The 26,272-nt window shown below is 52.2% G+C and overlaps 1 protein-coding gene across 2 annotated transcripts in view; it reads left to right on the forward strand.

Moving 5' to 3' along the window:
- Positions 1-25,508, forward strand: part of SMOC2 (SPARC related modular calcium binding 2) — a 153,931-nt gene extending 128,423 nt beyond the window's left edge. For both annotated transcript variants that reach the window (XM_055536202.1, XM_055536203.1), the window contains exons 10-13: positions 16,002-16,101; positions 17,813-18,087; positions 21,442-21,479; positions 24,165-25,508. In XM_055536202.1, coding sequence (XP_055392177.1) covers positions 16,002-16,101; positions 17,813-18,087; positions 21,442-21,479; positions 24,165-24,182 — 431 coding nt within the window. In that variant the 3' untranslated portion in view covers positions 24,183-25,508. The remainder of the gene's footprint in view (positions 1-16,001; positions 16,102-17,812; positions 18,088-21,441; positions 21,480-24,164) is intronic.
- Positions 25,509-26,272: the final 764 nt, after the last annotated feature.

Consider the following 26,272-nt stretch of genomic DNA (forward strand, 5'->3'; position numbering starts at 1 on the left):
CCCAGCTCCACCCAGGCCGTGTCCCCCCACAGCACGATGCTCTGCTCACGGCCTGGACCAGACTCACCATTTCCTTCTCAGGGTGGGGGCGAGGCCGCTGTGGCCTGGGGAGCTGGGGACAGAAGTGTCTGAACCCTGCTGCTGGCCTCTGCGATGATTCCTCTTTGGAAGGAATTGGCCACGTGTGCAAGATTTCTTCAGGCCGAGCTCAGAGTCCTTGGAATAGTCTGGAGTCTGGGCAGCTGCACTTTTATGTGCATTTTAGAAAAGAGTCGGTGTCAACATGGTTACCAGGCAACGTGGTTACCAGGGCAACGTGGTTACCAGGGGAGCTTAGCCATGACATTCCCACAAACATGCCTGCAACCACTCGGGTCTCACCTGTGTTAGCTGCAAAGTCTTGCATCATTTGGGCCATAGATGGCAAGGTCCCTACTCTCTAATCATCACCCCCAAAGACAGGCTCTGGGACAACCCTTTACGACTGTAAGTGATCACTTATTGGTATATGGTTAGCAAACTTTCAGAGCCGCTTACCTTCAGCAGATACGCAAGCACGCATTTTCCAGCCTTTTTATCTTGGAAGGTCCATGTCCCTCTGAATCCGGGGTCTCTCCAAAGATGACGGCTGAAGGAAACTCGGGCTGCACCTGCTTAAAAATCCTTGTCAGGCTGACAGTATGGCCCCCGAGATGCAGGGCCTTCTTGCCCGGTTCTCTGTGTGTGCATGGAGCCAGCTGCCTCTGGAGGAGAAGCTGGCCCCCGCCTCCGTAGAAGGGGCCTTGTTCTCTCTGGTCCGTGTTATCATGAGGCTTCTCAGTTTACGTGATTCTCAAGGCAGATGGCTTCTTGTGTATCCAGTCTCCGAGGAGAGAAACACTCCATGCCCCCAGTGTCTGGGAGGAGCTCAGTCTTCATCAAAATCTAAGAAAAACGCACACACTTTGCACGAGAGACTTGTCCCCACGCTTGGTCTTCTAGAGCCTTCACTTTGGATTAGCTGGAGGCGCGTGTGTACAGACCACGGGCTGCCCCACTGCCGAGATGCCTCTGCCCACTTCAGGCTGTGCCCCAGGCCGACACTGGCGGACCTTACAAACAGAGCCCTTACAGGCTTGTCTGCCGAGACGCGGTGCCGTGCCGTCAGCCCCTGCGCTGCTGTGCTTGGGGCCTGGAGACAGGCTGTCTCCAGTTTCAGTATCGAGAAGTGGCCCTGACCTCTGGCCCATTCAGTCCTGTTCCGTCCACGCTGGGCTTTTTCTTCTGATTGGCTTTCTCTCCCCGCAGTGGCCCGTCTACACCAGAGGCGCTGAGGTGAAACTCGCTCTCACGTTCCTCTGTCTGCTTTACCCTTATTTTTTCTGGATGTTTATGTCTCTCTCATTTATTAAATCTAATTTTATTCTGATGTAGGGCATGCACTTTGCCATCTTCCTGGGGTTGTCAATGCCTGCCCCCCATAAATGTAACCGCAGGGTGCCTTTCGTCTGCACGGCTGTGCCCTGCTGACCCCACACACGTGTGTGTGAAGGTGTGCAGTGTGGGCTGAGACTGTGGTGAGGTCACAGGGAACACAGGCTTCCCCAGGGGTGGCTGCTCGTATCACAGTTTGTGGGCAGGACATTGAGAAGGAAGAGCCTGTGTCTTCCCGACAATGCCACCGACACGTGAAGAAGTCAAGGACGCTGACAGTCACTCCGCACGATCACATCCTGACAAGCGAGGGCTGCGGTGCTCGGCCCTGCCTCGGCTCAGAGGCCCCCGGCTGCTGACAGGCTGTGCTGTCGTGGGAGGGGGCAGCGTGGGGTAGACAGCAGGCTCTGGGTGCGGAGACCTGTGCGATTGGCCCGACACCAAGGGGTGTGTGGCAGGGCCTTGAGGCAAGCACTCGAGTCCCATCCGACCCCCCAGAAGCCCTGGAGATGACGCGTGAGAGCGTCGGGCCCTGAACTCGGCTCAGGAACAGGAGGCTGATGGTGTGGTCGGGAGGTCGGAGGAGAAGAAGATCCATGCCCGCCAGGCCCTGCAGTGCGTGTTCCTGGAAAAGTGGATTTGAGATGAATTGTTAGGAAGGGAAAGACACAAGTGGGCAGAGAACGGATGCTATTTCAGGGAGAAGGAGCACCTTGGGTGCCAGGCAGAAGAGCTGCGTGATAAAGAGCCTGTTTGGAAGAGCTTCTGTTCCAGGAAGAGGTGGATGCGGGTTCTGTGGTTTTGTTTTCATATTAAATCATATTGTCATACTTTTCTAAGGAGGATGGGCTTTCCAGTTACAGTCAGCGACTGCAGATCCAAGTGAGAAGCGTGAGTGTGACCTTTCTTGAAGGATCCCCCCTTCCCTTTGAATCGTGGTTTTTAGAATCCTGTCTCCAGCTTGTTAGGGACGACCTCCTCCATGAGCTCTCTCCAAGGTCACCCTAAGAGCATTCAAGTCCTCATCAGGCACGTCACTGCAAAGGTGTTTAGGAAATGAGAAAACTGAAGACAGGCCCTTATGGCTCTTCCTCAGGGAGCTCCCTAGAAACACTCTCATCTGTCCATTGATGTCACACCTTCTTCCTGCAGCCTTTGAACCAGAGGCAGGTCCACTGACCTCTGTCACCTAGGGAGACGTAACAGGTGGTCAGAGGTGGAGCCTGGGAGGTCGGGTCCAGTTGGATCCACATCCTCTGGGAACAGAGGTTGCTCCAACCATTAGGAGTTTGTGTAAGAGAGGGAACAACCCAATCAAGTCCCCACTTCTCTACGAAGAATGTGAACAAAAATGCCTTCATCCTTCTCCATGGCCAGGTTCCTTTCTATTTCTTTTGCCCAGAAAAGACAGGGCTGTGGATGAGCTGGAGAATAAACTTGGGTAAATTTGCAGATAACCATTTGAATGTGGAGAAATGTGTATATACGAAATCTCTTGATATTTGAAAACTTGAGAAACCATGGCAGACTTGCCTCCTCCCTAGAGAGGTCTGAAAAGCATTTTGCCTGTTTCTTCATTTCTGGGACAAACTCCTACATCTCAGAGCTGATGGGCAGGGGAGCCCAGGTCGGTGTCCTTGGTAAGTGCTGGGTGCAGATGTGCCATAGACCAGGGGCTGCCAGGAGGTGGACACACTGCCCTCACACGCCTGGGTTTGGGGAGCCTGGCATGGCCACCGTCCAGCAGTCTGTTCTCCCTTCCGAGTCTTAGTCTGCTCGTCAGAGAAAAGGGCTGATGCACACCGCCACCTCCCAGGTCTTCTGAGGGTGGAGCTGAGCCTCCTTCACGGGACGTCCCTCTCAGGGACCCTGTAGGCCGACGGGTGGGCGGGAGGTCACTGAATGCTACCCCTTCCTGCCCAGGCTATAATGGACATCTCCCGTAGTTAGCTCTCACCAAATAACGATTGTGATTTAATTTTTTTTTTAATTAAAGAAAAAAAATCAAGAGTCCCCACTGGATAATCAAATCATGTAAGCTTCATGTGTACAACACGGTGTTTCTACTTCTGTCTGCATGGCCTTGATCTCCCACCAAAGTGGGGTTTCCACCGGTCACCAAACAGGCGACCCCTTTACCTGTCCCCCCCCTCCACCTTCCCTTCCCCAGCCTGTTCTCTGTATCTGGGGGTTGGTTTTTATTTATTCATTTATTTTGTTTGGTTGTTTGCTTTCTGGATTTCACATATGAGTGAAACCGTATTCTATTTGACTTCTCTGTCTGGCTTACTTCACTAAGAGTAATACCCTCCAAAACCATTCATGTTGTAGCAAATGGCAAAAGTTCATTCTTTTTTATATACATACCACACCTTCTCTTCCCCTTTATCTGTGGGCAGGTATTTGCATTAATTCCACATCTTGGCTGTTGTAAATAGTGCTGCTCTGTACACTGGGATGCACGCATCTTTTCGAATCAGGGTTTTCATTTGCTTTGAATAAACACCCAGAAGCGAGATAGCCGGACAGTTCTGGTCTTAAGCTTTTGAGGGATGTGCATACTGTTTCCGTAGCAGCTGCAGCAGGTGACAAGGAATCATTTGGGACGTATTCAGACTACGTGGTTCTAAGAGAGGCCTGTGACTGGAATAGGAGGTGGGTGTTCACAGCCTTTCTCAAGGGTGAGGCTCCTAGACCAAAAACGGGCCCCTGGGCTGCTGGGGAGTTCCCCCGGGAGGCTGTGGGGTTTCACCCTGCACAGCATCAGGAATGCCTTAGGCCTTCGTCTGCGCCTCTGCTTGAATTTCAGGCAGGGCAGGGACCTCAGTGCCAACGGCTTCCCTCCTGGTTCCCTCCGCTCTTTAGAAAACGTGTGGCTCTTGGTCAGTTTCTGAGCTTTGTTCCAACACGACGTTGTGTGATGTTTGACTCAGAGGGCCCATTACTGAGGGCTTTTCAGATGCTCATGAGAGATGAGAGGCACATGGGTGGAGAAGTGAGGGTCCTGAGCTGAGGAGGGCCAGTCCGGTGCCTGGGACCAAGGGGGCGGCACCCAGGGGGCTCCCGCGGGGACCGAGGAGGCTGTGCCTAGCGGGCTCCCAGGGGACCGAGGGGGCTGCGCCTGGCGGGCTCGCGCAGGGAAGGTCTATATTTCAGACCGCAGCGCCATCTCCCTGCGGCACAGGCAGCGGTGAGCCTCCATGGAGGATGTGACCCTGCTCTTCCGACGGTGTCCAGGCTCTCCGCGGTGGCGGGGTCACTCAGAGGGGCTTCTTCCTGGGCAGAGCTGAACATGGTCCCGTGGGGGCTGGAGTTCTGTGAGCGGGGTTCCGGAGCACAGAGCCCTGCAGCCCACTGCATCCCCGGGCCGCCTTTCAGGGGCACCTTGGTGCTCGAGGGGCTTCCAGCCCCCATGCCAGCCTTTCGCTTTATAAGCCTCATTCTCTATCTTCATTGGTGTTTTGTGTTAACCCCCCACCCCCACCCTCTGTTTTTGGAGGAGCCTGGTGGGCTGCAGTCCATGGGGTCGCAGAGTCAGACACGACTGAGCGACTAACACAGGTAAAATTGTGAATTCATCTGTTTTAAGGCAGCTTTGAAAGCAAGAATCTTCCACATAGAATGTTCACAGGTTCAACAGACAGTTTCTGGTGAGAAATCCCAGGGATTTCGCTCCAAATTGTTCCACAAGATATGCGAGAATAAGTCCAAGCGTTTGTTCCGTGAACACGTATCCTGATGTGGGAGCACTGCTCCGTGGAGTGGACATTTGGCACCGAGCCCTGGGCCCCTGAGGATGTGCTGATCTGAGGACGCAGCCCTTGCTGGGGCGCTGCTTGCCACCAGGACCCTCTGGCAAGTTTGTCCACATGATACGTGACACGATGGCCCCGACACAGCTGTGCAAACCCGAGACTCACTTCTCTCTGCTCACTGTGGAGGAGCGTCAGTGAAGCCCCTGCCGGTCTGGCTCCTGCCCCCCCGCCACCGCAACAGGGACGTCCAGCTCCACCAGCTTCCGCTGACCCAGCCCACTGGCCCGTCTGGGACAGTCCACATGGATGCCTAGGGGGCTTTAGTCCCAAGAGAAATGATGCTCCTTTGAAGGACATCATTACACATTTTCTGATGGAAATACAAGCGTAAGCGCAGACCTCTTTGGACTCTGTTCACTGCCGAGATCCAGCTTCATCACACTCTGTGAAGCCAGGAAACCCCGGGCTGCTGGGGCCGTAGTTTTAAACAGCGCCAGTCACTGAGTCAGACATGGGTGAAGGATGTTTTTAAAGCGTCTTTTGTGGGAGTGATACTCAAGCAGCTTTATCTTGCGGTTACAGTCTATCTTTGTTGCTGTTAGGTGTTTGGAGGAAGGCTGAGGCTTCTGGCGTGCAGGGCAGACTTGGGGCTTTAGAGGGCTGGGTGGGCGTGGGGGGCCCTGGGCACAGAGAGTGAAGCAGAGGTCGGACTTAGAGCCGCAGGGCTGGTGAGCAAAGTGGCGAATCTCCGTCGGGGGGACGCTTGCGGTCAGCGTGGCCCGAGCCCCTCCCGGGAAGACAGTGCAGGATCGGGCAGCGAATCATGTGGGGTCTGTAATGTTTTGGTTACTAACCTCAGAACAGCTCTGAAGTCTGCAATGTTGTCAGGCTATTTGTGACTCAAACAGAAGAATTTGAAATTCAGGCAAAGTGTTAAGTGATACGAGGAAGAGGCAAACTTGTTTTTTAAAGGAGAAAATGACTCTCGTGTGCTTTGTTCACGCACGAGTACTCTGAGCTAGACCCGGCTAGACCCGGCGGGCCGGCTGTGAGGTCCAGGGGGCTTGGCACCCTCACCCTGGAGAGGTTGAGAAGCGGGTGCTTTCAGTGTAGAGTTTTCTTTGTTTATATTCAGCTGTAGTTTCTAGTCTCATTCATCAAGTTGTCGACTGAATTCACCATTTTTGGCTCTGAGTGACAGGTCTGGACATAGAAGAAAAAAAAAAACCCAAGACATGTTGCTTGAGTCACTTCCAAAATGTGACCTGACCTTCTGCTTCTGCAAGACCCAGCCTTTGATGACTTGCCCACATTCTGCCAAGGACATAACTGCTTCCTTTCTGTAGGGAAGAGCCAGAAAAATCATCGAAGCAGCCTTTCTTACTCTGTTTATCTGTGAAGGTTCACGCTGGCCTTTGCATTGAAACTGATTGAAGCTGGGACTTGACTTGGTCCTGAGATGCAGATTTTCGAGCAGATTCCTGGAGGCATCCACTCTCTGCCTCGGCAGAGCAGAGTCTGCAGGCCCGTGACTGGCACAGCAGCTGAGGAGGGCACTCAACCGGAGGTGGGGTGGTGTCTACCTCTTACCCTCATGCCTGGTTTAAATTTCCCCCCGAATCACAAGGGTGCAGAGATGGTGCAGGCCCCTGTTCCGTTTTCTGCCTGCTGCAGGGGTGGGGGGCTGGGACTGTGAGCGGGGCGGCCCCGGCCCACTCCCCTCCCAGGCAGCACACAGCCCCACTCTGCCATCTCACGAGCTTTGCTTCCGTGTTGGGGCTCTGAGGAGGTGATCGCCCCGTACACTTGGTGATTAAAACCCAGGGGCCCCAGAGACTGGCTGGTGGGTCACTGGGCATCCTTGGCTGTGCCCTTCACCTCCTGTTTCCTCGACTCCGTTATGGACCATCACGCCGTTTTGCGGTTACTGTTGAGTGGCGGAGTTCTCTCACACTCTGTGCGTGTCCCTGTCCCTCGCTTTCTCCTTCCCTTCCTCATCGTCCCTCTCCCCTCCCCGTCCCCCTCCCCTCCCCTCCCCTCCTCCCCCCTCCTCCCCCCTCCCCCTCCTCAGCAGGCTTTGCTGATAGGGGGTCTGACCCGGCAGAAGGAAGGGAGGGAAGCCAGGGCAGGTGCAGAGCCTTGGACGTGAAGGGCAGGGTGCAGACCTCTGAGCCCAGGCTCCGTCTCTGCTGCAGAGACCCAGGCACTGAGTGGCAGGGAGGTGGCAGAAATCGCCTTTGATTGAATGCTCTGGGATGGCTATGAAAACACGGGCTCACTCTTAATATTTTAAAAGTGTAGCAAAAGGAGACCTCACTTGAAATCCAAACAAGGTCATGGGTGCTTTAAAGTGTAATTTACAAGCACATGGTAGAGCAGAGGCTTCTTTTTTACGGCGGAGATGAAGGGCGTTTTACGGGTTTGTGGTGTGAGAACACGCAGGCCGTCTACGTGGTTGCTTAGCCCGGCTCTTGCTTCGGTTCCTCATACAGGGTGTGACAGGGCTGAGCTGCAGAGCAAGGCGTGGAAGGCAGATGAACCAGAGTCTGGGAAGGAAGCTTTCTCCCCTGGAGGGGAGGCAGGAAGAAAGCACCCGGCCCGTGTCCAGACGCCCGGGCTGACTCCAGGCCTCATGGCCTGCAGGTCGCTGGGCCCAGGCCGGCTGCTCGCTCCTTCCTCTGGCCAGGCCGGGCGGGTGCTGGGCTGTGGGGTGAGGGGTGCTGCGTCTGCTGCTGTCTGCATGCAGAGCTCCTGGGGCAGAGACCTCCCTGTGCCCCTGGGTCGCCTGGATCAGCCAGGCTTCTGTCTGCTCATGCAGCCGAGATTCCGTCCGCCGTTCCTCATTCACAGGCTGTCACCGTAGATCCCCCGGGGCCTGGGGCAGGTGCCGCGCTGGGTCGTGCCACGTGCATGCCCGCCAGGCACATGGCCGTCATCCCTGGGGCTGCAGTAAGAACCTTGTCACTGTTACTGCGTTCCCAGCCCTAGAACACTGGCCAATCAGCAGCTGGCCCTCCAGGGGCAGCCCTGACTCAGCCCCCACAGGAAGGTGGCCGTTGCCTCAGGGAATAGTTCAGAACTGCTCTCAGCAACACCTGCCTGCACTGCTGGGTGCCTTGGTGGAGAGCAGGCAGTGAATAAAGAAATGCGTGTGTCCAAAAGCGGGAAGCGATGCTTCTGTGCCCAGTGCAGCATCACCACTCTCTCCTGAGTCATGAATAGACACGCGATTCCCGGGCATGGTGACCTCGCTTCTCCGAGAGACGCTGGGGCACTGAGCTGAGCCTGGCGGTCAGAGCCCCTCCAGAGGGCGGTCAGCACCACGTGGACCTGGCCACGTCTCCTCAGGAGCCTCCTCTCTGGTAAGGACATGCTCTGTCCCCACCGTGGCCACGCGGTCTGTCTCGTCGAGTTGAGTGGGGGGAGGTGCCCACACAGCCTCACGTCATGTCTGGTGCTGGAGCAAGGAAGGGAAGAAGGGCCGGTATGCCAGGCTTCGAGAGAAGACAGTCACTGCTGACTCCTCCTCCGTGGTCTTCAAGATGCTCCACGTGCCTGTTTCACGGTCAGAGATCATTCAAGACCTTGTGCCCAGAAGAGACAGGGAGGGGAGGATGAAGCCCGTGGATCTGGAGCCATCACCGGTGACCCTCATCCTGGGAAGGGCATCAGGACACCTCATCATGGGGATGTGTGTCCTCAAAGGCTCCCGGTTCATAGCTCCCTGGGGACAGTCCCCAGTGTGGCAGCCGAGGAAAGCCGGTACCTCCCGCAAGCGGATTCCTACTTCTGTCGCCATCAGCCGTCCTCTCATCACCACTGCTTTATTTATAAACTCCTTGAGGGTAAAAGTGCTGCTTTCCACAGGAGGTGTGGCTAATGGTTATCACACAAGTGTTTGAGGATGTGCTGCTTTCCCTGAGGAGTGTAGGGGGCACGGGGACACACACCGTCTCTCGAGTACATGTCCCACTGAACGTATCAGCTGGTGCCGACTCCTGGCGTACGTGCTGGGCTCAGCTGACCCACCCAAAGGAGAACTAAACCACAGGCCCAAGTGCGGCGCGCCCAGCCCCAGGAGCCTCAGGCATGAGAGCACCAGGAGGAGGACTCCCCGAGCCCGACTTCCTCTGACCAAGTTATTCTTCTCCAGGAGAATAACTGCCCGGGGCCTTTAGGCGTGGACTTTAGCCAAGCTCTGATGTTCACCAGTGCATTATTGAATGTTAAGTAATCAAAGCACAGCCTCAAGCCTAAAATCCTCTTTGTTTAGAATGAAAAAGTGTGTAGAAAATATGAAAATAAATATATAAAATATGTAAATATTAGAAAAGGTAAAAAGCCAGAGCTAATACACAGTAGTAGTGATTTTGCTTTTAATCTTAAGGCTGGAAACTTTTGTGCTTTTCCTTTGGGCCTTTTGTGAGAATGAACTTACTGTGTCCCACATAGGTGTCCTAAAGTGTGAACGTGTGTGTGTGTGTGTGTGTGTATGTATGCGAGCGCTCAGTCGCTCAGTCGTGTCTGACTCTTTGTGACCCCATGGACTGCAGCCCACCAGGCTCCTCTGTCCATGGGATTCTCCAGACAAGAATACTGGAGTGGGTTGCCAGGCTCTCCTCCAGGGGATCTTCCAGACCCAGGGATCGGACCCAGGGATCCAACCCAGGTCTCCCACATTGCAGGCAGATTCTTTACCACTGAGCCACCAGGGAAGCCCAAAAACGTATGAGGGGGCATCCTGATTATGTCTCTCCTGCAGTGTGGGGGCCTCCTGGTTCCACACTGTCGTCTTCTTTTTTCGTAAATCCTGCTTTTTATTCATCTTTGGCTGCGCTGGGTCTTCGTCGCTGCCCCCGAGCTTTCTCGCGCTGTGGTGAGCAGGGGCTCCTCTCTGGTTGTGGTGCTGAGTTCTCATTGCGGCGGCGTCTCTGGCTGCAGAGCACAAGCTCGTTTGCTCTGCAGCAGACTGAACCCTCCTGGACCAGGGATGGAGCCCGTGACCCCCACACTGGCAGGCAGGCTCCTAACCACTCGACCACCAGGGAAGTCCGAACGCCGTCATCTCGACCGTGACACTCAATTCCCAGCTGGCGGGGATGTTTATAAAGATATGTTTTTTGTACTTTTTATTAGCTGCAGATGCATTTTAAACATGCTTTAAGAACTTTTCTGATTACTTTTGTTTAATGTTTTTAACGTTTGAACTGCATATAAATTTAGAAATTAAGAAAAAGGCACTTATTAAATTAAGGCAGGTTGTCCTGAGGTGGGAGTGTGGGGGTGGGAAGTGAGGTCAGTGAAGTTGCAGGAACTCCAGGTGTGGGGACCCATCCTGTGGACCCTGGGGACCCAGGTGGGATGCCGGGGCCCCAGGGCCTGGGATGGGCGTGTTGTGCGTGTTTGGGGCACGTCAGTGCGTGGGATACAGCACGCCAGCTCCACGTGTGGCTGAGGAGAGCCTGGACTAGGAAGGAGCCTGGTGTTCCGGCTGAGTGGACGCGGGGCTGTGGCGCGAGGGCGGGTGGCGGTCAGGGCAGACCTCAGGGGCTGCGCTGTCGGAAGTTGTAGAGTGGAGAGCCCAGGCCCTCACGCTCCGGGCCACAGACTGTCTCCCTGCCATGTCTCGGGTCTCAGGGGCCCTCCACACAGCACCGGAGTCTGCAGACCTTCCCTTCTCCCCTGCACTGCTCTGCTGTGAGTTAAACTGTAAGGTCCTGCCATTCTATCTCCCACTTCTGTAACTGACCAGCCAAGGGTGGTCTTTTTCGATGCCGCACTTTCGCCTGCTCATGTGCAGGAGGAGCCTCCCCCGGGGAACTAACCCGCTTCCTCTGCACACGCTCTGCACACGGGACGGAGGTGACGTTCCGGCTCTGGCGGACGTGGTTTGTGCAGGGAGCTCGTCGCAGCTCCCCTCCCTGCCAGGAACACGCAGGAAAAAGGAGCAGCATGACTCGCCTCTGCTTGCACTCACCGCACTCACTTCCAGGTGAAGGTGATGGACAGAGGAATTACGAGCCACGCAGCTGCTTTTATGCAGCCCAAAATATTGTACATGAAACAAAGGGATTTAAAACCTGCAGACTGAAGGCAGGAGGAGAATGGGACGACAGAGGATGAGATGGCTGGATGGCATCACCGACTCGATGGCCATGAGTCTGAGTGAACTCTGGGAGTTGGTGGTGGACAGGGAGGCCTGGCGTGCTGCAGTCCATGGGGTCGCAAAGAGTCGGACACGACTGAGCGACTGAACTGAAAATTCACGTAGGTTAGCGATTTGTAGATTGTGTTAGTCTTCAGGCAAGAGTGGGTTTAATCCACTGCAAAGAGACAGTCTCAGTGTTCGGCGTCTCGTTTCTAGAGGAACAGGTGCGACAGTCCCAGTCTCTCACAGCCTTGGAGGCAGCAGACGGCGGCTCTCGCTCCTGACCCCACCCTGCAGGTCACATGTGCTCATGTCACTCCGGGAAATCGCACAGAACTCGACTTCCCTGAAAACTTGTGTGATAAATTCTTAAAAGTTTGGGAGAAGCCAGACTTCCAAAACTTGAGGAGTTAAAACTATGAGCAGGGAAGTAGTTGCTTGCAGTGGGATGAACACGCGTGCGGGCTCACACAGCTCCCCAGAGGTGCACACAGCTCCCCAGAGGGACGCACACAGCTCCCCAGAGGTGCACACAGCTCCCCAGAGGGGCACACACAGCTCCCCAGAGGGGCCCGATAGCCAGAGAGAGGGTTCTTACTTCCTCTTCATGTTATTCCTCACTTGTGTTAGTTCCATAGACATTTGAAATGATAAAGCAGCAGATGAAGCTTTTAAGCCCGCTCGGTGCTGGATGCTCTAAAGCCCGACTGATGGCTGTCACTGTCCCCTGACCCTTCACCCGTCTTGTCACCCGGTCAGCAGTGGACCCTCAGCCCCGCTTTCCCTGACCCACAGCCCCCGTCCTCACCCTGCTGGGCGACGCGCAGACCTCAGTTGGGCATCGGTGTTGGCTGACACGGACCAGCGCTGTGTACCGCATACACCACCATCCACTGGGGACATCGCCAGCCCGCCTTCCCCGTCTCGGTGTTGGCTTTCCTTTTGAGGGCCATCCTGAGTGCGCTGGGTCACGGGAGAGAAGCAGATGCCAGTTACCACGTGGAGTGGAGTTTCCCAGCGTGGTCGAGGTCTCAGCCCCGAAAATGTTTCCATCTGTATTTGCAAGAAAAAGGGAAAGGATGAAACAGTCAAGTTGCTGAAGTCAGTAATTTCTACACCAAAAACGTCTACTTTTTAAAAGAAAGATGTCTTATAGGGCAGAAAGCATTCATTTTAAGAGTTAACAAGTCAAATAGTTTTTAAGGCATCAGCTATGAACCAGGTTCCCTGGGGCCACATGGCGCCTGGAGTCTGGGGAGCAGTGGCCAGCGGCTCGCTGCTGAGGAGCTCGCTAGGCCCGGGCACTGAGGCTGGGGCGGGGCCACCCGCTCACGCGGGTCAGGCTGGGATTAGAACCCGAGTGTCTGCACAGGACTCCGACAGGGTGCCAAGTATTTTCCTTGGATTTCACAGATAAGTGAAATCAACTGAGCATTTCCAAGCCAAGCAGGATGCTGGATTTTGCCTTGAATGTGTAAATAAATGGTTGCAGCCCTTCTGCTTCCAACTTGGAGAAGGGCCGTCTGGTTCCCGCCCCCACACACAAGCGTCTCTTTACCGGGCTGCCAGGTCTCCGTGGAAGGCCCTGGTGCGTGGCTGTCCCTGCCCTGAGCCCCCCGACCCGAGCCCTCCGGGCCTGCTCCACGTCCTGTGCGTGGAAGCAAATACACAGGGACTCTGAGTCCCGTCGCAGAGCCCGCCGGCCGCGGTTTCCCCAGCACGAGGTTTACGGGCGCTGGGGGCCGTGCCAGGCCCTGCGGGCAGAAGGAGGGGAGGTGAGCTGCCATGGGGAAGGCCAGGCCCCCTTGGGTGGGCACCCGCTGTCTCCACGTGAGCGACCCACGGAGCCGGGCCCAGGGCCGCTGGCCATGGCCCGTGGTCTGCAGGCAGGACGCAGAGCTCTGTGGTGGTCGCTGCGGCCCGCGGCCTGAGGGGGCGAGCGTAAGGGAGGCTAGGGGCTGCTCTGGGCTTCCTGGGAAACCCGACGGCCGAGGGCCCGGCTCCCTTTGTCCCCCAGCTCTGAGGCTCCTCGGGAGGCCCCGTCCATTGCACAGTATGGCTGGCACTTCTCATATAACCAGAAGCCACTTCTCAATTGTGCGTGCTCTGATTTTTTCTTTCGGATTTCTTCTCATTTTTACAAACATCGTGGAGGATGAGCAGGCCTGGGACTCCTGTGTTCCCAGGAGGAGGCGTCCTCTCAGGAGGGCTGGGGAAAGCCGGGGGTGAGGTGCAGGCAGGAGGTGAAGGCTGTCCTTGCCCCCCTCCATCCTCGGTCTCTCAGCCTTCGACGCCGCCTGACCCTGATGTACTGTCGTCGTCCAGTTGCTAAGTAGCGCCCGACTCTGCAATCCCATGGACTGCAGCGCGCCAGGCTTCCCTGTCCTTCACCGTCTCCCGGAGTTCACTCAAACTTACGTCCGTTGAGTCGATGATGTCATCCAGCCATCTCACCCTCTGTGTGGGGATTATTTTCCCAGGATGCTGGCCACAGTGGGTGCTGCCCGGCCCTATTTGTTCACAAACGTATTCAGAGGTGGTGCCGCCATTTCTGTTTCATGAGGGGTTGTCCTGGAACCGGCAGCCGCAGGTCCCAGAGTGTGAGGCCCCGGGTCTGTCTCCCCGTCACGCCAGGTGAGGACATGGACCCGTGTGCCGGGGTCTGCTGGATCTGAGGGCTGCTCACCCCTGAGCGCCAGGCCTCCATCCAGGTCTGAACACGGGCTTGTGGAGGAAGCTCAGCACTGTCAACGGTGTGCCCACCGCAGGTTGACGTCGCGTGTGTGATTCACAGTTGATCAGATTAAAGCTCGTGTCCTCGTCCACACAGCGTGGGCGGGAATCGTCTCAGGAGCAGTAGCTCCCTCTCTTGGTGCCTAAACCATCTTGTCCTTTTCCTTACTCAGGTGAAGTTCGGTGTGTTTGCAAATAAACATGAAAGGTATTCTTTGGTTGGACTGAAGTGACCTCTCAGCTGCAAAATATAATCCTGAGCAGAAAGATACCTGCACTTTAAAGTCTGTAATTTACACCATGGTTAAAAAAATAATGCTATAGCAGCATTGATCTAGTATTTCTTGGTTTAGAAGTAGATTAAACTTTCAGTGTTAACTGCTCTGTGCGTTAAAGTCTTCTCAATCTTTTAGATGCGATTAGTCTTGTGTTTCATGATGAATATATCTCATTTTCCGATTAAAAACCTTTACCTCATTTGGGGGATATGATTAAATTGGCAGCAAATGTAACCGGGGTTGATCCCCACTGAAGTCATACTCACCACACAAAAGGCCGGCATCATTTGTCCTTAGAGCTGTCCGGCCCACAACAGTGTCCTCAGTTCGGCCTTCCGGACACCGGCCCACATCCCTCTCTGGTGTTGCAGGCCAGCGGGGTGCGGGAATTCCCGGGGAGGCTGGGGCTGGGGTGGGCCGTGCACACCCTCTGGGATACCCCTGCCTTCCCCAGCGGTGCAGCCGGCCTGGAGCTCAGGCCTGCTTGCTGTCCTCTGTCCTCTCGGAAGTTGGCAGGCTGCTCTGGGGGAGCTCAGCGCTGTGCCGAGGACGCTGCCCGTCCTGGAGCGGGCAATGTCCCCACATTAGATGACCGTCCCAGACACGCTGTGCCAAGGGCGCTGCCCGTCCTGGAGCCGGTGATGACCTCATCAGACGACCGTCCCAGGCACGCTGTGCCAAGAGCACTGTCTGTCCTGGAGCGGGTAAGGTCCAGCCGCAAGTCGGCTGCTTCCTCCCCGGGGAATGCTTAATGTGATATTTTATTTTTTCCTTGAAAAGTAACGTTCTCCCTGGGGGTTTCCCCTATAGATCACAATCTACTTTGCTAATTGTATTCATAGGGGAACAACACAGCTCTTTTTTCACCCTCCCCTGACCCTTAGGGATTCGCATCTGTTTTCTGATATGTGTATTTAACGAAGTGGAAACCAGCGTAAATGGATTCCTGCTACAGGCAATTAACATGTGCTTGAATAATAATAACAAAAACTCAAGTGTCAAAAGGAGGTTTGTGAAACCCCAGCTCTCCGACTGTGTAAGCACGCGGGTCTTGAGTGACTTGGCTGCCACACACGGCACTGCCATCCGATCCGTGTGGAGGTTTCCTCCTGCTTCTCGGAGTCCGGGAGAGACGTGCCCAGCTGCGTCTTCATCCCGAAACGCTGAGGGTGCAGGGGGCTTAGGGACAGTTCAGTGACCTCTTGTAGGTGAAGAGTGTTGTGGAATGTCAAACTTCAGGTGAACTCCACGGCAGAGTTACCCGAAGGCCGCGAACTTCAGGTTCATCTGACCAGAGGCCAGCGTGTCCTCCCCCGGCCGTGTGGGCCTGGGGTGGTCCCCAGCCTCGGGGCTTCCTGCGTAACGGGGGCGGTGACGCCACCCGCCCGGGGCTGCCGCTTTGGGGACCAGTGAGATGGTAATGCCCAGGAATCTGGTAATGTCACAAATTATTCAAGAAATCTTAGAGACTGTAGTTTTCAGAAGCTGAGGTTTAAAATCAACATGTGTGGGCTGCAGCGTACTCGCAGGTGTTCAGATGAACTCACTGATGCAGTGTGCCCGACACCCAGATTTCTGAATCCTAAACCAGCCCTTCTTTCCGTTACAGGGAAATCTGCTGTGCTCTGTGAGTTCTGGGAAACAAACGATGTCTGTGCTTGGTTTTTTTTCCAGGTTGTCCTGGTGCCAAAAAGAGCGAGTTTCTGACGAGCGTGCTGGACGCGCTGTCCACGGACATGGTCCACGCGGTCTCCGATCCCTCCTCCCCCGGCAGGTGTGCTGCCCTTGACCTCAGAGCAGGGGGCCAGGACGGAGCCTGGAGGGCAGAATCCAGCCAATGCAGTCTCGGGGGTCGGCTTGGTGGGCACGGCAGGGCCCGGAGCGGAGCAGACGCCTCCCCAAGCATGAGGTCCTCGCCCGTGTGTGGAGGAGGTCTGCTTAGCAGGTTTTCCTGTAATGCAATCAGATCCTCCCGTGAGGATGTTGCCGGCGTGGGACCAGGCCGAGACCCTGGGTCCCTGCTTCAGAATGAATGGTGTTTCAGAGCTAGTGACTGGATTTTATAAATACTTTCAATTAAATTGTTTGATTTAAAATTCTCAAAATAGGATTTCCTTAGTAAAATATATATGACATAACATTCGCCCTCTCAGCCCTTTCCAGGGCTGTGATTCAGGGGTGTTAATTGTATTATCACTGTTCAGAGTCTGACTTCTGAACCTCGGGGGGCTTGCCCTGAGTGCCCGGCGGACACGCTTGGTTCTGGGGCTGAGGCTTTGAGCTCCGCTTCCTGAGACGCTGTCGAGTCCCCGAAGCTGACCTGTGTTTGTGGGCAACTGTCCGCCCACAGGAGGGTCATGTCCAGTGTTTAACGGACACGGTGTCTCAAGCATTGGCTCTCCCCTGTTAATTAGCGATCATCAGTCTCTTTATCTTAAAGCACATTTTCTGATTGGGAATCTCACTGTCTGTATTTTCTTAGAGCACTGGCCTTCCTCCCCTCCTCCCCAAACCTTGATTATTCCATCTCTTCTAGCTGATCTAAGATTTCTGGTCCCCTTGGCTCAAAGTCCTCCTCTCTCTGTCTCTCTCTGTCTCTGCTTAAGAGTCAGAATGGAGAAGAATAAAGGGAAGGGCTATGAATCTAATAGAAAGTTAAACTGTACAGAACCACCCAAAGTTCAAATTGACATATTATATTTTCAGAAAGATTACTCTTCTCTGTAAGACTATAGTTGAAAGCAGTAAATGAATTTCCATCCTAGAAGGTCCTCTGAGAGTTTGAGAAACAGTTAATAGTCTCAGAAAGCCCTAATACCCGGGAATGTCTGGTGTCTGACTCCCTCTTGACACTCATGGGAACACAGAGATTGACAGCCGGCCAAGGAAGCAAGGACCAGGGTTAGCACCTGCCGGCATCTTCCGCTTAGTGAGAAATCCCGTCGTAACATCGGGGTTTCCAAGATCAGCCTTAAACGCAGAACTTCTGCAAGAGTTTTTAACTTAAATCTTAAAATACCAAACTCTTTTTCAATCCAGGGTAAGATGTCTGGTTACCACTTTAGGACACGTGTGAATTTTCACCTTTTAGTTTACCTGTGACATCAACAGCCTGCCCAGGAACACAGAGGAGTAGAAAGCCTCAGGGTGCAGGCAGTGGAGATGGGCGTCCTGTGACCGGAGTGGTGGTCCACGGGCGTGGTCCTCGAGACCTGCCAACGCCCGCTCTGCGACCGGCCTGTCCAAACTCATCATGCCATGTGCAAGTTTGAAACCAGCTTGAAAATGTTGGCCCGATCTCTTTTTCTAAGTTTCTTTTTAAAATCATTATTATATTGAAGGGTAAAGCCAGGCAGCCTTATGCCTCAGGAAAGAGAGGGTGACAAGCAGGTCCCTCCATCGGGGAAAGTCAGAGCCGGGCAGGGGTGCCTTTCTGGGCAGACCAGGACCGGGGCGGGCGTCCTGACCACCCACGTGTCTTCCAGGCTCTCGGAACCTGACCCCAGCCACACGCTGGAGGAGCGAGTGGTCCACTGGTATTTCAAACTGCTGGATAAAAACAACAGCGGGGACATCGGCAAAAAGGAAATCAAGCCCTTCAAGAGATTTCTTCGGAAGAAGTCCAAACCCAAGAAATGCGTGAAGAAGTTTGTGGAGTACTGCGATGTGAATAACGACAAGTCCATCTCCCTGCAAGAGCTGATGGGCTGCCTGGGCGCGACCAGAGAGGAGGTCAAGGCGGACACGGGGAAGCGCCACAGTAAGCCTTTCTCCCCACTTGCAGCCTCTCCCGCCCACTCTCCACGCCTCTGCTAGAGTTAAGACAGAGGGATGGTCCCGACAGTCTGAGGGTGGGGGCAAGTGTGATGTGCGGTTTTACTGTAGGTCCCCTGCCCAGGGAAACGCTGGCAGACGGTCGGGGAGTGATCAGAGGGGAGCCGGCTTGGAAGGGGGAGAGCTCAGAGGTGTCTGGAGACGCATTTTAACTCTTCTGTCCTCGGGAGGGGAGGGGAGCCTGTCCTTCCCAAGTGACCGCCTTCTGATGCTGAAGAGCAAAGTGGGGACCCCTGGGAGCCACTTGGGGACCCCATGCATGGCCCCCACCAAACCTTCAGCCTGATTATTAGCAGCTCAATAATTCCTGTTTCCAAACAGTCATTTCCATGGTTGAAACAGAGTTTCAGCTGTGCTGCCAGTTGGGCGAGTCTCTTCCCGGAACCCGAGCGCTGTTCCAAGGTGCTGGGCCACCAGCCAACACCTTGGTCCCTGGTGCAGGGTGGGGTCCACGGGGCCTCTCCCACCACTACTGTCTTACGATCCCATCTTCCTGTTGCTGAACCTGCAGCACATTTGAAACGCGAAGCAAGTCTGAGGGCAGAGTCTGGAGCATCAGTAGATGGTGGTCTGCACGCTGCCCTGTATTTGTAGCTCATCTGGGACGGGAAAGCCCTGGACCCTGTGGTGGTGGTTTAGTTGCTAAGTAGGGTTCGACTCTTGCGACCCCGTGGACTGCAGCCCACCAGGCTCCTCTGTCCATGGGATTCTCCAGGCAAGAATACTGCAGTGGGTTGCCATGCCCTCCTCCAGGGGATCTTCCTGACCCAGGGATCAAACCCAGGTCTTCTGCCTTGCAGGCAGATTCTTTACTGACTCAGCTATGAAGAAAGATGGCCCCTGACCTCCCCCAAATAAAGTAATGTGGTAAAAATGACAATTTGTTAAAAAATGAGCACTGGCGATTTGGATAAAAAGTTAGCTGATTTTGCAGCTCTTTTCTTTTTCTTTTTTTGCTGAATTTCTCTTAGTTTTTTTCCTACTGTTAGTTTTTTTAATTTTATTATTGTTTATTTTTTCCTATCTTGTGTCATTTGAAATAGGGAAAAGTCAAAGAAACATAAATATTCAGGAGGGATTATTTCTAAAAACCCAAGTTGTTACCAGTTTCTCTCTCTTTTTTTGCTCTCTACTTAACAATGCATTTTTTTATTCTAAAAAATATGAGAAATCAAATAAAGAACATAAATAACATGTGATCTTTTATTTTGAGACAAAAATCAGACCAGATCCATAGCTTTCCAACCACTATTTCTGTTCATATATATATACAGTCCATGAGGTCATGACTTAGCCACTGAACCACAACAAATACACACATATTCATGCACTATGATTTTCACTACAAAATGAGATCATAATATATATACTTAATCACATTTATTTTTACTTTAAGCAATTAAACAAGATTTTTGCATTTAAATTTTTGCAACTAAGACATTATTGGGAGCATGATGTCAATTTTTGCTATTACAAAAAATCAAAAAATATCCTGAAAAATATTGAGAAAAGATATAACATAGAAAAAATATTTTCCAAGGGCTCAGGAAAAAATTCACAAAAGATGACATTATGTCTTCATGGTCCTCTAAAATGACAATTGTACAGAAAATCAGCAATTAGGAAATGCTCATTTTTGACCAAATTACGTTTTCACCCAAGTTGCCAAGCTGGCTACATTCTCTCAGGCGTATTGCCTTACAGCCACATCACCACGCACAGGGTCGCCTGTAAGTGATCAGCACATCTGATGCCAGGACATCACCCCCCCCACCCCACGCCCATCCAGCGCTAAGCTTCGCATTGGGAGCTGGGAGGTACACGGTCCTTTTATCACTGAAAACTATTTTCACTGATGGGGCACAGCTTCATATTTATTTTAATGATGTACATTCTGTTTCATTCAAATTAACTAGCAGTATATTTTTTTTGCCCTTTATGTATTTTAAAAACTCCTTCATGGAGTTTTTCCCTACTGTCTTGAGTGGACTATTTCACCCAGGGTCATTAATGAAATGTATATTCTTTTCATCTATAGAGCAAAGTTCTAGACACGTAGAAATGTCACCTTTTCTTGCTGTACCTTAACTTTAATCTGTGGCTGCCTCCAATGATCGGTAGATGATTTACCATAAAAGAAACCAAGAAAAATCTGGCAATTGTTGACAGCCCAGTTGGTTAGAATAGGTTCAAAGCATCAATCTAACATTCCCTAAACTTGGACCAATGGCCCAACACCTGCTTTCTCTGTAGAGTTGTTATCGCAGGCCAAACAAATCGGAGAGTGGCAACAGCCAGGACCAGATCCTCCAATCATTCAAGCCTACAAGTGGGAGAAACAGTCCATTTAGATACGACTTACTCAATATTTTTGCAATTTGCTCAATACATCTGTGTTTCAGCGATCATGCTCTGTTTCTGTTTGCTTGAATACAACAAGGGAAGAGGTTTGAGCCTGGAATAATTTTGCTCTTTAGTTTACTAATTGAATGGATGGACATTGACAATTAATCAAGGTGTTTGGGGTTAGCGGTGCTGCCTTCCACCTACTGACTCATTCCAAAGATATTTATCTGCTGCTCCCTGCTCGAAGCATTGGCAAAATCACAGTAAATGAGAGAGGCAAAAATCATGTACCTCTAGAGCTTACGTTTTCGGGTGGAAAGAAAAGTTAAATAAATAGGAACAATCCCCTGTAATGGGTGCTGCTTGCTAAGGAGGTGATGGGGGGAGACTGGAATTCCAGGTGGAGGCTTCAGGCAGGAAGGTATCTCCACAGGTGGGGTCCCAGGTCCCTGTCCTGAGATAGGCTCAAGCCAAGAGGTGGAGCCAAGCAGGATTTGGAAATAGTTATTTTGAGCCAAGCCAGTTAAATGATTCTTGTGACTTAAATATAAGAACCAAAGCTTTCCGAGCATCAGCATTCTGTGCTGGACTCCCCGCTGCCGTGATCGCCTCTCCCTGGTGGAGCTTGAGAAACGGAAGAAGGCACTCTCCATGGCAAGTGGACACTCCTGTGGGATTTGGGGAAAAATGGAACAGTCTTCTGAAGTTGGACTAGAGTGTCTGTACTGGTGGAAATTGTTTATACACTGGCTTTTATGATCCATTATTTATGCTCCATGCCGAGCATGCGTGTAAAGCCTGTTTTCTCAAAGTTTGCTCGCGGATGACTCTTTCGTATAGTGATGTGGCTCTCTTCCTGAGAGAGTCTACTTAACCTCTTGCTAATGAAGTGTATTTGGTTTCTAATCTCTCTCTCTCTTTTTTTCCCCGCTAGCCCCTAGAGGTAATGCTGAAAGCACTTCTAATCGACAGGTGAGTGTGTTTACACTGTAGCGGTAATCACTTGCTGCTTTAGTTGTACGTTGGAGGAGGAAATGGCAACCCACTCCAGCATTCTTGCCTGGAGAATCCCGGGAATAGGGGAGCCTGGTGGGCTGCCGTCTATGAACAACAATTGAAGTTCTGCTCATTTAGAAAGTGAAGCACCTTCCAAGAAAGAAACAAATGCAGACCTTCATTTTTCACCAAGTGCCACCTCTGAAGAGACTGTCAGCGTCCCGCCCTGCGCTCATAAACATGCGCTGCCTCAGCCTGAAATAAGCTCTGTTCCAGGCAGAGCCTCGCTCCTGAGCTTTTTCCCTGGAAAAGGAATCCAGAGCAGTCTCCCCAGCTCTTTCTAAGGTGTTTATCGCTGCAAACCGTGATCCTGGGTGAGGCCCTGAGGACACGCCTGTGAGGCCTCAGAGAGCCCGGCAAGATTCTTTCAGAAATCACCAACTTGCTGAATTATCAACGTCAAGATTTGTGCCCTAATTATTTGTTTTTACTACTTGAAATTTCAATTATTTATTATTTTGAGAAAGATCTCTGAGTCCCCCTGTTTTGTGGGAATATGTATATATACATACATATTAGACAGTTCTCCAGGATTTGCAGCTGTAATTTGTTTCTTATGTTTGGTGAAGGAGACTGCAGGGACGGGGGACCTCCGTTTTTCACCAAGCGCCGCCTCCGAGGGGACTCATCGCCGTGCTCTGCGCGCGCACAACCCCCCTCTGCTCTTCTGAGGCTGGGCCTCTATCTGCAGCTAGAGGAGATGACCCTGCCATCCAGCCACAGCCCTCTCAAGCCTAGAATCTCTTCCAGGAGATAAACAGGAGCGGCTCCTTCCTCCTCCTTGAAGCCAGGGCCACACCCTCCTTTCTTCAGGCCGCTCGCCAATTTGTTGTGCGTTTTGTCTTCGCCTCTTTGATGTCAGGCCTCCGTTTCCTAAGACAAGCCCCCGTGTTTGTGGTGGGTTTGAAGTGGAGACCTCCAGCACACACCTAGGGTGTAACTTAAAACCACTTCATTAGGAAAGATGTGTAACAGGGTTGGTTTTTGTTGAGCAAGTGTTTATGGTTTCAACTTTTTAAATCCCAGCACAAATCACTTGTGCTTTAGAACAGGGCTGGTCTGAAAGCAATTACCTGGCTGAGTTCCCAAGGCTTCCACAGGACTTTTTTCCTAAGATAACAATGGTGACGGGCACACATGCGCTGCCTCGGTCTGAAATAAACTCTGTTCCAGGCACAAGCCTCACTCCTGAGCCTTTTCCCTGGAAAAGGAATCCGGAGCAGTCTCCCCAGCTCTTTCTATGGCGTTTATCACCGCAAACCGTGATCCTGGGTGAGGCCCTGCTGCACCTGGCATTTATTAAAATGACTGAAGACCATGCAGACTTCTTGAAGGAATCAAGAGTCCAACCACCAAAGTCTTTCACTGTATGGATAACCAAACACAAGAATAGGAAATAAAGGGCATCTCAGAGGATGCATGAAGCTCATATTTAATAAAAAAAAACAAAAAGTGACCGGCTTTTCCAGGTGTCTTCTGCAGTTTCCATCACAATTCCTTGGCGATCAGAACCCTACCGTCCAGCGATGCGGATGTAGGTTAAAACATTAGTGCCACTTCTCCTCCAGCAAATCTCATCAGTTTTATTCTCTCATTAAACGTGGTGATGGCTTATCTTTCTCCACAACTAATTAAAATAGAATGTCTTGTTTCCTTAATGTGGGAGACACAGTATTTCTTCTTGCCACCTGTTCATATATTTAGCAGGGGGATAAAAGCCAACCCAGAGGTCTCCTCAATATTTAAATGTCATTATTTTAAATAGAACTGACTTGTATTGGTTGGAATGGGTCTATGTGGAAAAATAAGCCAAGAAGGTGGCACATTGCTTCTCCTTTTCATTCTGTGTGATTTTTAATCGGCAGAGTCCAGAATTCCAGGAACTTAGTAAGCAAACTTTTCAGTTGCATTTCTTCTTAGAAATGGAATAATGAATGGAAAGGATGAAAAGAAAATTGTCAAAAAGCAGCCATGCCTTTAGAAAATTTGAAGCATAAATTAGATTGTTAAAAATACATTTGCATAACTGCATAGTGATTGGAGATTCTTCAGAATGTTTAATATATTGAAGCTACTTACAGTATGTGAAATAAATGCTAACTTCCTCAACTGATTTATTTTTTTCTTATATTTCTGAACATTGAATGAAAGAAAAGTGCTAGAAGTTAAGAAGTGCCCAAAATACTTTTATTTTTTTAAGTTGATTCTTATATCCCAAGTGGGGTTTCCCTGGTGGGTCAGTCAGTGGTAAAGAATCTGCCTGCCAATGCAGGAAACATAGGTTCGACTCCTGGGTCAGTAAGATCCTCTGGAGCAGGGAATGGCAACCCGCTGCAGTGTCCTTGCCTGGGAAATCCCGCGGACAGAGGGCCTGGCGGGCCGCCGTCCTTAGAGTCGCAAAAGAGGCGGACACGACTGAGCGACTAGACAGCTACAGCAATCCCAGTGAAGTCTGTCCTCGTCTCGCCTCTGTGTAAAATGTGGCTTTTCCCTTTGTTCTCGTCAGCTGGATTTATTTCATTCCTGGAAGGCAAGCCTTCATTTTCAGAAATGAGTGCTTCAAATGTCTTTATACATCTCTTTTTTTGTCTTTTTTTTCAGCCGAGGAAGCAAGGATAGATGACTCCACGGCAGGTCCTAGACACGTGGCCGACTCCCTCACCAAAAAGCAATTAAAAAAAACCAAAACAAACACATAGTATTTGCACTTTGTACTTTAACTGTAAATTCACTTTGTAGAAATGAGATATTTAAACAGACGGCTTTAATCTGTGAAAATGGAAGGGCTGGCTTCAGAAAATTAATCACATACAATGTATGTGTCCTTCTTTGACCTTCAGAATCTGTAGCTGGTGGAGATGTATTTTGAGTGGATTTGAGCTTGACTTCTTCATCCTACACACGTTAGCCGACAGAAGCCTTGGCTGAGGTGCCCTGGCTCCAACCTGTGCCTCCTCCTGATGGGCGCCGTCATGAGTAGTCCTGCCAGGTTGGCTGTGCCAGGGACCTACTGTCCTGGCGGCATCGCTGAATCCATGCTGGAAGCTCCACGGCCCCGTAGACGTTTGTAGTCGCCTGCTGACCCCATCCTGGCTTTGTTCATCTCTTGGGGTTTTGTGTTGGCTTGTTGGTTTTCCTTCCCGAGCTCCTGCTCATGCAATGAGTTATCCATCCACTAGAGCAGTCTTTACCGTAGTGCCCCGCTAGAAGAGGGGATATTTCAAACTCTTCTTGATATGCCTGTTTTTCCATTGCGAGCTTCTGTTTGAGTTTTGCCTTGGGCTCAGATTAACCATGCTGTAAATGCTAGAGAATTCTGACTGCCTTCCTGAGGCAGCGTGGAGGGGCCCGACATTCAGAAAAGTAAATTTAATCACGATCTGACCCAGCCAGCCAAACATGCTTGTCAGCCTTCTTCTCCTCTTACCCCTGGCCCCTGTCCACCCGTCCATGGTCTACCCCGGGGCTCCCAGGAAGGGAAAACTGCCACCTGAGCAAGTTGTGAGCAGCCTCCTTAAAGAAGGCATGGCCAGGCGAGGCTGTGCTGGGCGCTGGTCCTGGCAGCTGGGGACAAAGGCCTGTGGGTGCCCGCTTCCCTTCTTCTTTCCTGAAGGTCTGGCCACTGGGAAATTCACCCGAGTGGGGCTGGACAGGGATGGGGGCAGCTGAAGGCCCCACGGGGGCAGCGGGGCCGGGCCTCGGGCCAGCTGGCTGCCCCCGTCAGGGCTGGAGCCCCGCCTTCGTGATGTGCCCACGGGCTCCCCAGAGTGGAGTGGAGTGACAGGCTGTGACGCTGTGTCAGCTCGAGCTTTAGGTTTGGAAAAAAATCTCCCTGGCCCCAGATCCCCCAACACAGAGCCTGTCGATCTGTCTCGACAGTTTTCATGAAGACGTTTCCTGCAGCGTCTCGTTTATATTGTGGGAAAGTCAAAGTGGAAGCTTGGAGCCTCAAAACCAGCCCCCGTGTGTTTCACCATTGTTTAAGAAACAGTTATGATCCTAAATTTATTGGATAATCTTTTATATTTCTGAACTTTGAATTTAATCATTTTTCTTAGATTAAAATAAAATATGCTATCAAAACCATAGTCAGCCTCTTGCTTCATTCTAAAGGTGTCTACCGTCGGGAGGCAAGACAGGGATGCTGGGCTGGGGGGAGGTGGAGCCTGGTCCTGCCCCTCTGGCTGTGGGACTCGGGGTAAGAGCCTCTGGGGGCTTCAGTCTCCTGCTCTCAGACAAGATGACAAGTGGCGATGTGCACCCTGGTGAAGGCACAGGTGTCCACATGTGAAGGCACAGGTGTCCACGTGTGACGGGTGCAGGCTGGTGCAAAGGGCACACGTGTTCATCCTCGTGATGGGAAGCGGCCATCCACTCACGAGGCGCTGAGGGCTGGAGGACTTCCTGTGCTGCCGGATGCTGGGTGGACCACAGAAGAGACAGAAATGTTCTTGTCATGGTTAGAGCTAATGCTGCTCACATCACAGCTCCAGAAACCCTGAGAGACCGTTGGCCCCCAGCCCCAGTCTCCCATCCTCGGTTAGACCCTCTATGGCTCCCGCTGCAGCGGGGGCTGCTCCCCTCGGTTCTGCTGAGATGTAACTGACACGAGGGCCGTGAAGGGCAAGATGCCGGCGTGATGACGCCCCTTCCGTACAGCGTGAAACGCCTGTCACAGTAAGTTTACAGAGCACCCAGTCTCTCACACA

Source organism: Bubalus kerabau, chromosome 9 (assembly GCF_029407905.1).
Source record: "Bubalus kerabau isolate K-KA32 ecotype Philippines breed swamp buffalo chromosome 9, PCC_UOA_SB_1v2, whole genome shotgun sequence".
Lineage (NCBI taxonomy): Eukaryota > Metazoa > Chordata > Mammalia > Artiodactyla > Bovidae > Bubalus > Bubalus kerabau.